At 55.5% G+C, this 14,179-nt stretch overlaps 1 protein-coding gene across 1 annotated transcript in view; it reads left to right on the top strand.

Annotated features, from left to right (window-relative positions):
• Positions 1-480: 480 nt before the first annotated feature.
• EFR3B (EFR3 homolog B) overlaps positions 481-14,179 on the top strand; it is a gene marked incomplete at its 3' end in the record, with an annotated part of 52,206 nt that continues 38,507 nt past the window's right edge. The window contains exons 1-4 of the mRNA XM_082277059.1: positions 481-602; positions 7,188-7,338; positions 10,028-10,149; positions 12,760-12,933. Coding sequence (XP_082133185.1) covers positions 496-602; positions 7,188-7,338; positions 10,028-10,149; positions 12,760-12,933 — 554 coding nt within the window. The 5' untranslated portion in view covers positions 481-495. The remainder of the gene's footprint in view (positions 603-7,187; positions 7,339-10,027; positions 10,150-12,759; positions 12,934-14,179) is intronic.

Here is a 14,179-nt window from a genome sequence, read left to right on the forward strand (position 1 = left end):
CCGGGATCATTCCATGGGCCGGGAATAACGGGGATCATTCCATGGGATGGGAATGACTGGGATCGTTCCCAGCTGGGAATAACCGGGATCATTCCATGGGCCGGGAATAACTGGGATCATTCCATGGGCTGGGAATAACCGGGATCATTCCATGGGATGGGAATGACTGGGATCATTCCATGGGCCAGGAGTAACCAGGATCGTTCCCAGCTGGGAATGACCGGGATCATTCCATGGGATGGGAGTAACCGGGATCATTCCATGGGCCGGGAATAACCGGGATCATTCCATGGGATGGAAATAACCGGGATCATTCCATGGGCCGGGAATAACCGGGGTCATTTCTGGGCGGGATTCCATGGGAATACCCGGCATTGCTCCGGCCTGGGAACAAACCCAATCCCGGTGCTGCTGGCACTCTCCGGGCTGGCTCCGAGCTTTTCCCGGGAATCCTTTCCCGGTGCTGTTTTCCAGGATGGGCTGGTGAAGACCAACATGGAGAAGCTGACCTTCTACGCGCTCTCGGCTCCGGAAAAGCTGGATCGGATCGGAGCCTACCTGTCCGAGCGGCTGATCCGGGACGTCAGCCGGCACCGCTACGGGTCAGCGGGAACGGCGGCGCCGGGAATGCCGGCGGCACGGAATTCCAGCGGCACGGAATTCCGGCATGGGCTGCCTGGGAAAAGGCCTCCCGTCCCAATCCCATCTCGATCCCATCCCAATCCTGTCCCAGTCCCACCCCAGTCCCAATCCCACCCCAATCCCACCCCAATCCCATCCCATCCAATCCCATCCCCATCCCACCCCATCCCATCCCCATCCCACCCCATCCCATCCCCATCCCACAGATCCCATCCCATTATCCCATGAATCCCATCCCATCCCATCCCAATCCCATCCCATCCCAATCCCATCCCAGTCCCTTCCCAGTCCCTTCCCAGTCCCATCCCAATCCCATCCCATTCCAACCCCCCGATGATCCCAGGCTGCTCCAGCCTTTCCTTGGGCACCGCCAGGGATCCGGGCATTCCCTGGGAATTCCAGCGCAGCCGGGAATTCCTTCCCAACATCCCAGCCCGAGCTGCCCTTTCCCAGGGAAATCCCTCCATTCCCGCCTCTCCCAGCCTGCCATTGGATCCAGCCCCATCCCGACTCCTCTGCGGGAAGGAATTCCGGCCTCCAGGCCCTTCCCTGGCAATCTCGGCACTCCAGGAAGGCTCTCCCTTCCCTTTCCCATGCCCGACTTCCAGAAAAACCCCTGGCCATGGATTCGGAGCCTCCTGGATCCCAGAATCCCGGAATGCTTTGGCTGGGATCCACGCAGCTTCAATCCCATCCCATTCCAAGGCCGGCACCTCCCCCGATGATCCCAGGCTGCTCCAGCCTTTCCTTGGGCACTGCCAGGGATCCGGGCATTCCCTGGCAATTCCAGCCCAGCCCCTCCCCCCAGGGTATCCATAGGGATGGATTTGTTCCCTCTGGATCAGCATCCGGAGCCTTCGGCACCTTCCCGGCCTTTCAAGCCCTCAGTGGCTCTTCCCGGGATTTCCTTGGATCCCTGGCAGCTCCCGAGGCTCTCTGGGATTCCGTGGGCGGCCACGGCGGCGCCGCTTCCGCTCTTGGAATGGCTGAACCTGGAAAAGGCCTCGGAGATCCTCAATCCCAACTTTCATCCCGGTGCTTCCGAGGGCCCCCCCTACCCACCCCCCCCAATCCATTCCAGAGGTTTTGGGAACAATTCCAGGGACAGGAATTCCGGGGATGGGATCTCCAGCACTTCCCAGCTTTCCCAGAGCCGGATGGAGGCCGGGAATGTTTGGGAAGCAGCTTTTTTGGGATCGCCATTCCCATGGGATAACAGGAGCAGGGATGAGGGGTCGGGATTCCCCGGGATTCCCCGGGATAGGGATTGGAGCCCCTTCCCTTGGTTTTCCATCCCTTCCGGCCAAACTTTCCCAGAAAATCCCTTCCCGCCCTCCCTAAAAACTCCGGGAGAGCTCCGGAGGCTCCATCCCTTTGGAGCAGCCTCCGGATCGATCCCGGCTCCGGAACGAAGGAAAATCCCACGGGAAGCTGCCAAAAAAGCGGGAAAAGAGCTGGAAAAGCCTCAAAGGCTCATCCCTGTCACCGGGAATGACGGGAAGATCCAAGCTCTGCCTGACATTCCTTGGATCCCAGGGACAAAAAAGCTTCCGGAGCTTTCCTGACAAGCCCCCGGATCCGGGAATCAATTCCCGACGGAATTGGGTCGGAGACGCGGCCGATTTTCCCAGGTCAGCTCCCGGAATGAGGCCGGAGCCGCTTTGGGAAGCGGGAGCAGCATCCCGGAGTTGGGAATGCCGGGATGGGGCTGACCTGGATTTTGGGAATGTCGGGAGTTGTTTCTCCTTCCCTTTTCCATCCCGGTTATCCCAAAGATCCTGGACAATCCGGTTATCCCCAAGAACCTGGGAATCCAGGAATGTCGGGCTCGGAATGTTGTTCCCAGCCTTTTTCCAGGAGCTGGAAGCAGCTCCAGAGCTTTTTCCCTGCTCTTATCCCACCTGGAGCCTCCGGATCCAGCAATATCCGGGAATTTTGTTGTCCCAGCCTCTGGAATTGGCTGGGGCTGCGATCCCAGAGAAATTCCTCAATTCCCAGAGCTGGAATTCCCAAGTTTTGGGGCCTCTGGAGAAGGGATCGATCTTCCCACGCTTTATCCGCCAGGACCTGGAATTGCAGGGACTTTTCCCTGGAAAAGGCCGGCCCAGGGAGATTCCGGCTGTGGAAATGGAGCTGGAAAAGGAGGAATTGGGCCGGAGATCCCAAAATTTGGGATTGGCCGCTCCGGCTTCGGCAATCTGGGAGCTGCTGTGGGATTGAGATTCCAGAGGGAGGGAGGAGCTGTTTTATTCCCGGGATTTGGCTGCCCCTGGATCCAGGGAAGGGTTGGGAAGGGCTTGGAGCAGCCTGGGATAGGGGAAGGTGTCCCATGGAATGGGCTGGGATTTCATCCCTTTGGAATTCCGGGACTCAGTGGATCCCGCAGGAGGAACCAGAGCCGGGACACTCCGTGCAATCCCAGGTTTGGGGGTTTTTTGGGAATTTCGGGCGTTTCCAGCTGGAATAAATCAAATCCCTGCCAGGAGCTGTCGGAGCCTTGGAATTCCCTGTCCATGGGCTCGGTTGGGAAGGATCCCGCAGGGAAGTGCCCCGGAAGAGCCCCGGAGGCTCCGGTTGGCCGGGATGAGCATTCCTGGCGCCCTCGGCATTCCTGGGGCTCCAAACCTTCCTGGAATCCATTCCCTGAATCCATTCCCTTCCCGAAATCCATTCCTGAAATCCATTCCTGAATCCAAAACCTTCCCAAAATCCATTCCTGAATCCAAAGCCTTCCTGAAATCCATTCCCTGAATCCATTCCTGAATCCAAAACCTTCCTGGAATGCATTCCCTGAATCCATTCCCTTCCCGAAATCCATTCCTGAAATCCATTCCCTGAATCCATTCCTGAAATCCATTCCCGGAATCCATTCCTGAATCCCAAACCTTCCCCGAATCCATTCCTGAAATCCATTCCCCGAATCCATTCCTGAAATCCATTCCCTGAATCCATTCCCTTCCTGAAATCCATTCCCGGAATCCATTCCCTGAATCCAAAACCCTCCCAAAATCCATTCCCGAAATTCATTCCTGAATCCAATCCCTTCCCGGAATCCATTCCTGAAATCCATTCCCTGAATCCAAAACCTTCCCAAAATCCCCAAAATCCAATCCTGAATCCAAAACCTTCCTGGAATGCATTCCCTGAATCCATTCCCTTCCCGAAATCCATTCCCTGAATCCATTCCCTTCCTGAAATCCATTCCCGGAATCCATTCCTGAATCCAAAACCCTCCCAAAATCCATTCCCGAAATTCATTCCTGAATCCAATCCCTTCCCAAAATCCATTCCTGAATCCAATCCCTTCCCGGAATCCATTCCTGAAATCCATTCCCTGAATCCAAAACCTTCCCAAAATCCCCGAAATCCATTCCTGAATCCAAAACCTTCCCGAAATCCATTCCCTGAATCCATTCCCTTCCTGAAATCCATTCCCGGAATCCATTCCTGAATCCATTCCCTGAATCCAATCCCTTCCTGAAATCCATTCCTGAATCCAAAACCTTCCCAAAATCCATTCCTGAATCCATTCCCGTTCCGAAATCCATTCCTGAAATCCCTTCCTGAAATCCAAACCCTTCCTGAAATCCGTTCCCTGAACCCATTCCCTTTCCGAAATCCATTCCTGAAATCCATTCCCAAAATCCATTCCCTGAATCCAAAACCTTCCCCAAATCCCCGAAATCCATTCCTGAATCCAAAACCTTCCCAGAATCCCTGGAATCCATTCCTGAATTCCATTCCTGAAATCCAAAACCTTCCCGGAATCCATTCCTGAAATCCATTCCCTGAATCCAAAACCTTCCCCAAATCCCCGAAATCCATTCCTGAATCCAAAACCTTCCTGGAATGCATTCACTGAATCCATTCCCTTCCCGAAATCCATTCCCTGAATCCATTCCCTTCCCGGAATCCATTCCCGGAATCCATTCCTGAATCCAAAACCTTCCCCGAATCCGTTCCTGAAATCCATTCCTGAATCCAATCCCTTCCCGGAATCCATTCCTGAAATCCATTCCCTGAATCCAAAACCTTCCCAAAATCCCTGAAATCCATTCCTGAATCCAAAACCTTCCTGGAATGCATTCCCTGAATCCATTCCCTTCCCGAAATCCATTCCCTGAATCCAATCCCTTCCTGAAATCCATTCCCGGAATCCATTCCCTGAATCCAAAACCCTCCCAAAATCCATTCCCGAAATTCATTCCTGAATCCAATCCCTTCCCAAAATCCATTCCTGAAATCCATTCCCTGAATCCAAAACCTTCCCAAAATCCCCGAAATCCATTCCTGAATCCAAAACCTTCCCGAAATCCATTCCCTGAATCCATTCCCTTCCTGAAATCCATTCCTGGAATCCATTCCTGAATCCATTCCCTGAATCCAATCCCTTCCTGAAATCCATTCCTGAATCCAAAACCTTCCCAAAATCCATTCCTGAATCCATTCCCGTTCCGAAATCCATTCCTGAAATCCCTTCCTGAAATCCAAACCCTTCCTGAAATCCGTTCCCTGAATCCATTCCCTTTCCGAAATCCATTCCTGAAATCCATTCCCAAAATCCATTCCCTGAATCCAAAACCTTCCCCAAATCCCCGAAATCCATTCCTGAATTCAAAACCTTCCCAGAATCCCTGGAATCCATTCCTGAAATCCATTCCTGAATCCAAAACCTTCCCAGAATCCATTCCTGAAATCCATTCCCTGAATCCAAAACCTTCCCAAAATCCCCGAAATCCATTCCTGAATCCAAAACCTTCCCGGAATCCCTTCCCGAAATCCATTCCTGAAATCCATTCCCTGAATCCAAAACCTTCCCAAAATCCATTCCTGAAATCCATTCCCTGAATCCAATCCCTTCCCGAAATCCGATCCCTTCCCTTCCCCCCCTTCCAAGCCCTGAAATCCCGGAATGAGGAGCCATTCCTGGGGCTCCAGACCCTTCCCAAATCCCAGATTCCCAAAATCCAAACCCTTCCTGAAATCCATTCCCAAGATCCGGTCCGTGAATTCCTTCCCTTCCCAAATCCAAACCCTTCCCTAAATCCATTCTCTTCCTCTCCCAAATTCCCAGATTCCCAAATTCCCGGATTCCCTTCCCAAATCCATTCCCTTCCCTAAATCCATTGCCTTCCTCTCCCAAATTCCCAAATTCCTGGATTCCCTTCCCCAAATCCCTTCCTTTCCCTAAATCCGTTCCCTTCCTCTCCCAAATTCCCTTCCCCAAATCCCTTCCCAGATTCCCAAATTCCCGGATTCCCTTCCCAAATCCCTTCCCTAAATCCCTTCCCAGATTCCCAAATTCCCGGATTCCCTTCCCAAATCCCTTCCCTTCCCTAAATCCCTTCCCAGATTCCCAAATTCCCTTCCCTAATCCATTCCCTTCCCTAAATCCATTCCATTCCTTTCCCAAATTCCCAAATTCCCGGATTCCCTTCCCAAATCATTCCCTTCCCTAAACCCCTCCCCTAACTCCATTCCCTTCCTCTCCCAAATTCCCAGATACCCAAATTCCCGGATTCCCTTCCCAAATCCATTCCTTTCCCTAAATCCCTTCCCAGATTCCCAGATTCCCTTCCCTAAATCCATTCCCTTCCTCTCCCAGATTCCCAGATTCCCAAATTCCTGGATTCCCTTCCCTAACCCATTCCCTTCCCTAAATCCGTTCCCTTCTTTTCCCAAATTCCCAGATTCCCAAATTCCCAGATTCCCTTCCCCAAATCATTCCCTTCCCTAAACCCCTCCCCTAACTCCATTCCCTTCCTCTCCCAAACTCCCAAATTCCCAGATTCCCAAATTCCCAGATTCTCTTCCCTGATCCATTCCCTTCCCTAAATCCCTTCCCTAAATCCATTCCATTCCTTTCCCAAATTCCCACATTCCCAGATTCCCTTCCCTAAATCCCAAACCCTCCCCTAAATCCATTCCCTTCCTCTCCCAAATTCCCAAATCCCTGGACACCCACATTCCCGCCCCTTCCCTAAATCCCAAACCCTCCCCTAAATCCATTCCCTTCCTCTCCCAAATTCCCAAATCCCCGGACACCCAAATTCCCTCCCCTTCCCTAAATCCCTTCCCTCCCCTAAATCCATTCCCTTCCTCTCCCAAATTCCCAAATCCCTGGACATCCACATTCCCACGCCTTCCCTAAATCCCAAACCCTCCCCTAAATCCATTCCCTTCCTCTCCCACATTCCCAAATCCCCGGACACCCACATTCCCGCCCCTTCCCTAAATCCCAAACCCTCCCCTAAATCCATTCCCTTCCAAATTCCCAAATCCCCGGACACCCACATTCCCACGCCTTCCCTAAATCCCAAACCCTCCCCTAAATCCATTCCCTTCCAAATTCCCAAATCCCCGGACACCCAAATTCCCTCCCCTTCCCTAAATCCCAGACCCTCCCCTAAATCCCTTCCCTCCCTTTCCCCGGTATCCCTTCATTTCCCCAAACCCCCAAATCCCCTCTGCCTTTGGGGGCCGGGCTGCTCGGGGCCGGATTCCCGGGCCCGCGGCCGGAATTCCCGGCGTTCCCGGCGTTCCAGGTACGTCTGCATCGCCATGGAGGCGCTGGACCAGCTGCTCATGGCGTGCCACTGCCAGAGCATCAACCTGTTCGTGGAGAGCTTCCTCAAGATGGTGGCCAAGCTCCTGGAGTCGGAGAAGCCCAACCTGCAGATCCTGGGCACCAACTCCGTGAGTGGTGGCCACCGGAATTCTCCCGCCAGGGATCTCTCCCGGCTGGGAAAAGCGGCTTCGTCCGTGGAGGGAAAGGGTGGGAAAAGTGGGGAGGGGAAATGGGGGGGGGGGAAGGGAGGGGGAAAAGGGTGGGGAAAAGAGGGGGGAAAAGGGTGGGGAAAGAGGGGGGAAAAGGGTGGGGAAAGGGTGGGGAAAGGGGGGGGAAAGGGTGGGGAAAGAGGGGGAAAAGGGTGGGAAAAGAGGGGGGGGAAAGGGTGGGAAAAGAGGGGGGAAAGGGGTGGGAAAAGAGGGGGGAAAAGGTGGGAAAAGGGTGGGAAAAGGGTGGGGAAAAGGTGGGGAAAGAGGAGGGAAAAGGGTGGGAAAAGGGTGGGGAAAAGGTGGGGAAAGAGGAGGGAAAAGGGTGGGAAAAGAGGGGGGAAAAGGTGAGAAAAGGGTGGGAAAAGAGGGGGGAAAAGGTGGGGAAAGAGGGGGGGAAAAGGGTGGGGAAAAGGGTGGGGAAAGAGGAGGGAAAAGGGTGGGAAAAGAGGGAAAGGGTGGGAAAAGGGTGGGAAAAGAGGGAGGAAAAAGGTGAGAAAAGAGGGGGGAAAAAGGTGGCAGAAGAGGGGGGAAAAGGGTGGGGAAAAGGGCGGGAAAGAGGGGGAAAAGGGTGGGAAAAGAGGGGGGAAAAGGGTGGGGAAAGAGGGGGGAAAAGGGTGGGAAAAGAGGGGGGGGAAAGGGTGGGGAAAGGGCGGGGAAAAGGTGGGGAAAGAGGAGGGAAAAGAGGGGGGGAAAAGGGTGGGGAAAGGGCGGGAAAAGGTGGGGAAAGGGTGGGGAAAGGGCGGGAAAAGGGTGGGAAAAGGGTGGGAAAAGAGGGGGGGAAAGGGGGAGAAAAGGGTGGGAAAAGAGGGGGGAAAAAGGTGGCAGAAGAGGGGGGAAAAGGGTGGGAAAAGAGGGGGGAAAAGGGCGGGAAAAAGGGTGAGAAAAGGGAGGAGAAGGCGGGAAAAGGGTGGGGAAAAGGGTGAGAAAGAGGGGGAAAAGGGTGAGAAAGAGGGGGAAAAGGGTGGGAAAAGGGGGGAAAAGGGTGGGGAAAGAGGGGGGGAAAGGGTGGGAAAAGAGGGGGGGAAAGGGTGGGAAAAGAGGGGGGAAAAGGTGGGAAAAGAGGGGGGAAAGGGTGGGGAAAGGGCGGGAAAAGGTGGGGAAAGAGGGGGAAAAGGGTGGGAAAAGCGGCTTCGTCTATGGAGAAAAGGGCGGGAAAAGAGAGGGGAAGGGTGGGAAAAGGGTGGGAAAAGAGAGGGAGAAAAGAGGGGGGGGAAAGGGCGGAAAGAGGAGGAAAAGTGTGGGGAAAGGTGGGAAAAGCGGCTTCGTCCATGGAGGAAAGGGTGGGAAAAGAGGGGAGGGGAGGGTGGGGAAAGGGTGGGAAAAGTGTGGGGAAAAGGTGGGAAACGAGGAGGGAAAAGGGTGGGAAAAGAGGGGGAAAGGGTGGGAAAAGGGTGGGAAAAGGGTGGGGAAAGAGGGGGAAAAGGGTGGGAAAAGAGGGGGGGAAAAGGGTGGGGAAAAAGGGGGGGAAAAGGGTGGGAAAAGGGTGGGGAAAGGGGGGGAAAAGAGGGGGGGAAAAGGGTGGGGAAAAAGGGGGGGAAAAGGGTGGGAAAAGGGTGGGGAAAGGGGTGGGAAAAGGGGGGGAAAAGGGTGGGGAAAAGAGGAGGGAAAAGAGTGGTAAAAGAGGGGAGGGGAGGGTGGGGAAAGGGGTGGGAAAAGGGTGGGGAAAAGGGTGAGAAAAGGTGGGAAAAGAGGGAGGAAAAAGGTGGGAAAAGAGGGGGGAAAAGGGTGGGAAAAGAGGGGAGAAGGGTGGGGAAAGGGCGGGAAAGGGCGGGGAAAGGTGGGAAAAGCGGCTTCGTCCATGGAGGAAAGGGTGGGAAAAGGGTGGGGAAAAGGGGGAGAAAAGAGCGGGAAAAGAGTGGAAAAGGGCGGGAAAAGAGGGGGGAAAGGGTGGGGAAAGGGCAGGGAAAGGGTGGGGAAAGGTGGGAAAAGAGGCTTCGTCCACAGCGGAAAGGGCGGGAAAAGAGGGAGGAAAGGGCGGAAAAAGAGGGGGGAAAAGGGCGGGAAAAGAAGTGGGAAAAGAGGGGGGAAAAGGGTGGGAAAAAACCGGAATTCCGGGCGATCTTTGGGGCGATTTTCCCGGGGGTTGTTTGATTTTCCCAGGGTTTGTTTTTCCCAGGGATTGTTTGATTTTCCCGGGAGTTGGTTTTTCCCAGGGATTGTTCCTTTTTCCCGGGGGTTGTTTTTCCCGGGGTTTGTTTTTCCCAGGGATTATTTCTTTTTCCTGGCGGTTGTTTTTCCCGGGGGTTGTTTTTCCCAAGGATTGATTTTCCCGGGGATTGTTCCTTTTTCCCGGGGATTGTTTGATTTTCCCGGGGGTTGATTTTCCCAGGGTTTGTTTTTCCTGGGGATTGTTTGTTTTTCCCGGGAGTTGTTTTTCCCGGGGGTTGATTTTCCCAGGGTTTGTTTTTCCCGGGGATTGTTTGTTTTTCCCGGGAGTTGTTTTTCCCAGGGTTTGATTTTCCCCGCGTTTGATTTTCCCGGGGATTGTTCGTTTTTCCCGGGGATTGTTTCTTTTTCCCGGGGATTGTTCCTTTTTCCCGGGAGTCGGTTCTTCCCGGGGTTTCCTTTTCCCGCCGTGCCCGTGGCGATTCCCGGTTTTCTGGGGCAGTTTGTGAAGTTCGCCAACATCGAGGAGGACACGCCCTCGTACCACCGCAGCTACGACTTCTTCGTGTCGCGCTTCAGCGAGATGTGCCACTCCAGCCACGGCGACCCCGACGTGCGCGCCAGGTCGGCATTCCCGGGAAAAAAATCCGGGAAAAATCCCGCTGGGAACGGCCGGCTGGGCTGCAACACTCCCGGCTCCCGGCTCCCGGCACGGGGATTTGGGAATGCTGGAGGCTGAGGGAGGATTCGGTGTTGGGATGTGGGCTTGGAAAAGAGGGAATGGTGGAGGGAGCTGGGAATGGGGGCTGGAAAAGCGGGAATGGGGTTGGAAAAATGGGAATTGCAGGAGGGAGATGGGAAAACTGGGAAAAACTGGGAAAGACTGGGGAAAGCAGGAGGAGTGGGAGGAGTGGGATTCGAGGGAGGGGTGGGATTAGCGGGATTGGCGGGATTAGCAGAATTAGTGGGTTTAGCGGGATTATCGGGATTGGCGGGATTATCGGGATTGCCGGGATTAGCGGGATTAGTGGGTTTAGCGGGATTAGCAGGATTATCGGGATTAGTGGGATTGGCGGGAGTAGTGGAATTAGTGGGTTTAGCGGGATTATCGGGTTTGCCGGGATTAGCGGGAGGAGCGGGATTAGCAGGATTAGTGGGTTTAGCGGGATTAGCGGGAGGAGCGGGATTAGCAGGATTAGAGGGATTATCGGGATTATCGGGATTAGTGGGATTGGCGGGATTAGCAGGAGGAGCGGGATTCGTGGGATTATCGGGATTATCATGATATGCGGGATTAGCAGGATTATCGGGATTAGCAGGATTCGTGGGATTATCGGGATTAGTGGGATTGGCGGGATTAGCAGGAGGAGCGGGATTCGTGGGATTATCGGGATTATAGGGATTAGCTGGATTCGTGTGATTAGCGGGTTTAGCGGGATTTGAGGGATTAGTGGGCCTAGCGGGATTATCGAGACTAGCGGGAGGAGCGGGATTAGCGGGATTAGTGGGATTATCAGGATTAGTGGGATTGGCGGGGGTATCGGGATTGGTGGGATTAGCGGCATTCGTGTGATTAGCGGGTTTAGCGGGATTATTGGGATTAGTGGGATTGGCGGGATGAGCAGGAGGAGCGGGATTAGTGGGATTATCGAGATTATCGGGATATGCGGGATTAGTGGAATTATCAAGATTAGCGCGATTTGCAGGATTAGTGGGATTAGCCGGAGCAGCGGGATTAGTGGGATTAATGGGATTAGCGGGATTAGTGGGATTAGCAGTATGAGCGGGATTAGTGGGAACGGCGGGATTTGCGGGATTAGCGGAATTAGCGGGAGGAGCAGGATTAATGGGATTAAGGTGCTTACCAGGATTGTTGGGATTAGCGGGATTAGCGGGTTTAACCAGAGCAGCGTGATTAGTGGGATTAATATGATTAGTGGGATGAACGGGATTCGTGGGATTAACAGGATTCGTGGGATTAACAGCGTGATCAGTGGGATCAGTGAGAATAGTGGGGTCAGCGGGATCAGTGGGATTAGCGGAACAGCGCAATCAGTGGGATCAGCGAGAATAGCGGAGTCAGCAGGATTAGTGGGATTAGGGGGATTAGCGGGACCAGTGAGAATAGCGGGATTAGCTGGATCTGTGGGATTAGCGGGATTAGCGGGATTAGTGTGGCCAGCGGGATTAGCGGGATCAGTGGGAATAGGGGGATCAGCGGGAATAGTGGGAGTAGGGGGATCAGCAGGATCAGTGGGAGTAGGGGGATCAGTGGGATCAGTGGGAGTAGGGGGATCAGTGGGATTAGTGGGATTAGAGGATCAGTGGGATCACTGGGATCAGTGGGATTAGCGGGATCAGTGGGATTAGCGGGATTGGTGCAATCAGCGGGATCAGTGTGAATAGAGGAGTCCGCGGGATTAGCGGGATGAGGGGGATTAGTGGGATCAGTCTCGTCAGCGGGATTAGTGGGATCATTGGGATTAGCAGGATCAGTGGGAATAGACGGATCAGTGGGAATAGCTGGATCAGCGGGATTAGCGGGATCTGTGAGAATATCGGGATTAGCGGCATCAGTGGGAATAGAGGGATCACTGGGAATAGTGGGATCAGTGGGATTAGCAGGATCAGTGGGAATAGAGGGATCAGTGGGATTAGCGGGATTATCGGGATTAGCAGGATCAGTGGGAATAGAGGGATCAGTGGGAATAGTGGGATCAGCGGGATTAGCGGGATCCGTGAGAATATCGGGATTAGCGGGATCAGTGGGAATAGTGGGATTAGCGGGATCAGCGGGATCAGTGGGAATAGCGGGATTAGCTGGATCCGTGAGAATAGCGGGATTAGCGGGATCAGTGGGAATAGTGGGATTAGCGGGATCCGTGAGAATAACGGGATTAGAGGGATCAGCGGGATCCGTGAGAATATCGGGATCAGCGGGATCAGTGGGAATAGCGGGATCAGCAGGATCAGCGGGATCCGTGAGAATAACGGGATTAGCGGGATTAGCGGGATCCGTGAGAATAACGGGATCAGTGGGATCAGCAGGAACAGCAGGAAAAACCCTCCCAGAGCAGCAAGCCGCAGCCTCCCCCGAGCCGAGGGCAATCCCGCCGCGCCTCCGCTTCCCACGGCGCCATTCCCGGGGCGCCATTCCTGGGTTGGGCATTGCCAGGGCGCCGTTCCCGGGTTGGGCATTGCCGGGTTGGCATTCCCGGGTTGGCATTCCCGCAGGATCCGCCGGGCGGGGATCCGGGGGCTGCAGGGCGTGGTGCGGAAGACGGCGAGCGACGAGCTGCAGGCCAACATCTGGGAGCCGCAGCACATGGACAAGATCCTGCCCTCGCTGCTCTTCAACCTCCAGCAGCAGCCGCCCGCCCCGGCCCGGCACCGCGGCAGCGCCCACAGGTGGGCACCGGGAACGGGCACCGGGAATGGGCAGCGGGAATGGGCAGTGGGAATGGGCAACGGGAATGGGCAGTGGGAATGGGCAGCAGGGATGGGCACTGGGGATGGGCAGCGGGAATGGGCAGTGGGAATGGGCAGCGGGAATGGGCACTGATACCGGGAATGGGCAGCGGGGATGGGCAGCGGGAATGGGCACCGGGAATGGGCAGTGGGAATGGGCAGCGGGAATGGGCAGCGGGAATGGGCAACGGGAATGGGCAGTGGGAATGGGCAACGGGAATGGGCAGCGGGAATGGGCACTGGGGATGGGCAGCGGGAATGGGCACTGATACCGGGAATGGGCAGCGGGAACGGGCAGCGGGGATGGGCACTGGGGATGGGCAGCGGGAATGGGCAGCGGGAATGGGCACTGGGAATGGGCAGCAGGGATGGGCACCGGGAATGGGCACCGGGAATGGGCAGCAGGGATGGGCACCGGGAATGGGCAGCAGGGATGGGCAGCGGGAATGGGCACCGGGAATGGGCAGCGGGAACGGGCACTGATACCGGGAATGGGCACGGATAACGGGAATGGGCACAGATAACGGAAATGGGCACAGATAACGGGAATGGGCACTGATACCGGGAATGGGCAGCGGGGATGGGCAGCGGGGATGGGCACCGATACCGGGAATGGGCAGCGGGAATGGGCAGCGGGAACGGGCACTGATACCGGGAATGGGCACTGATACCGGGAATGGGCACGGATAATGGGAATGGGCACGGATAACGGGAATGGGCACTGATACCGGGAATGGGCAGCGGGGATGGGCAGCGGGAATGGGCACCGATACTGGGAATGGGCACCGGGAATAGGCACTGGGAATGGGCACTGGGGATGGGCACCGGGAATGGGCACTAATACCGGGAATGGGCACCGGGAATAGGCACCGGGAATGGGCACCGGGGATGGGCACCGGGAATGGGCACCGATACCGGGAATGGGCAGCGGGAATGGGCACTGATACCGGGAATGGGCAGCGGGGATGGGCAGCGGGAATGGGCAGCGGGAATGGGCAGTGGGAATGGGCAGCGGGAATGGGCAGCGGGAATGGGCACCGGGAATGGGCAGCGGGGGATGGGCAACGGGAATGGGCAGCGGGAATGGGCAGTGGGGATGGGCAGCGGGAATGGGCAGTGGGGATGGGCAGCGGGAACGGGCAGCGGGAATGGGCAGCGGGAACGGGCAGTGGGGATGGGCACCGGG

The sequence above is a fragment of the Coloeus monedula genome, assembly GCF_965178545.1.
Source record: "Coloeus monedula genome assembly, chromosome: 2".
Classification (NCBI taxonomy): Eukaryota; Metazoa; Chordata; class Aves; order Passeriformes; family Corvidae; genus Coloeus; species Coloeus monedula.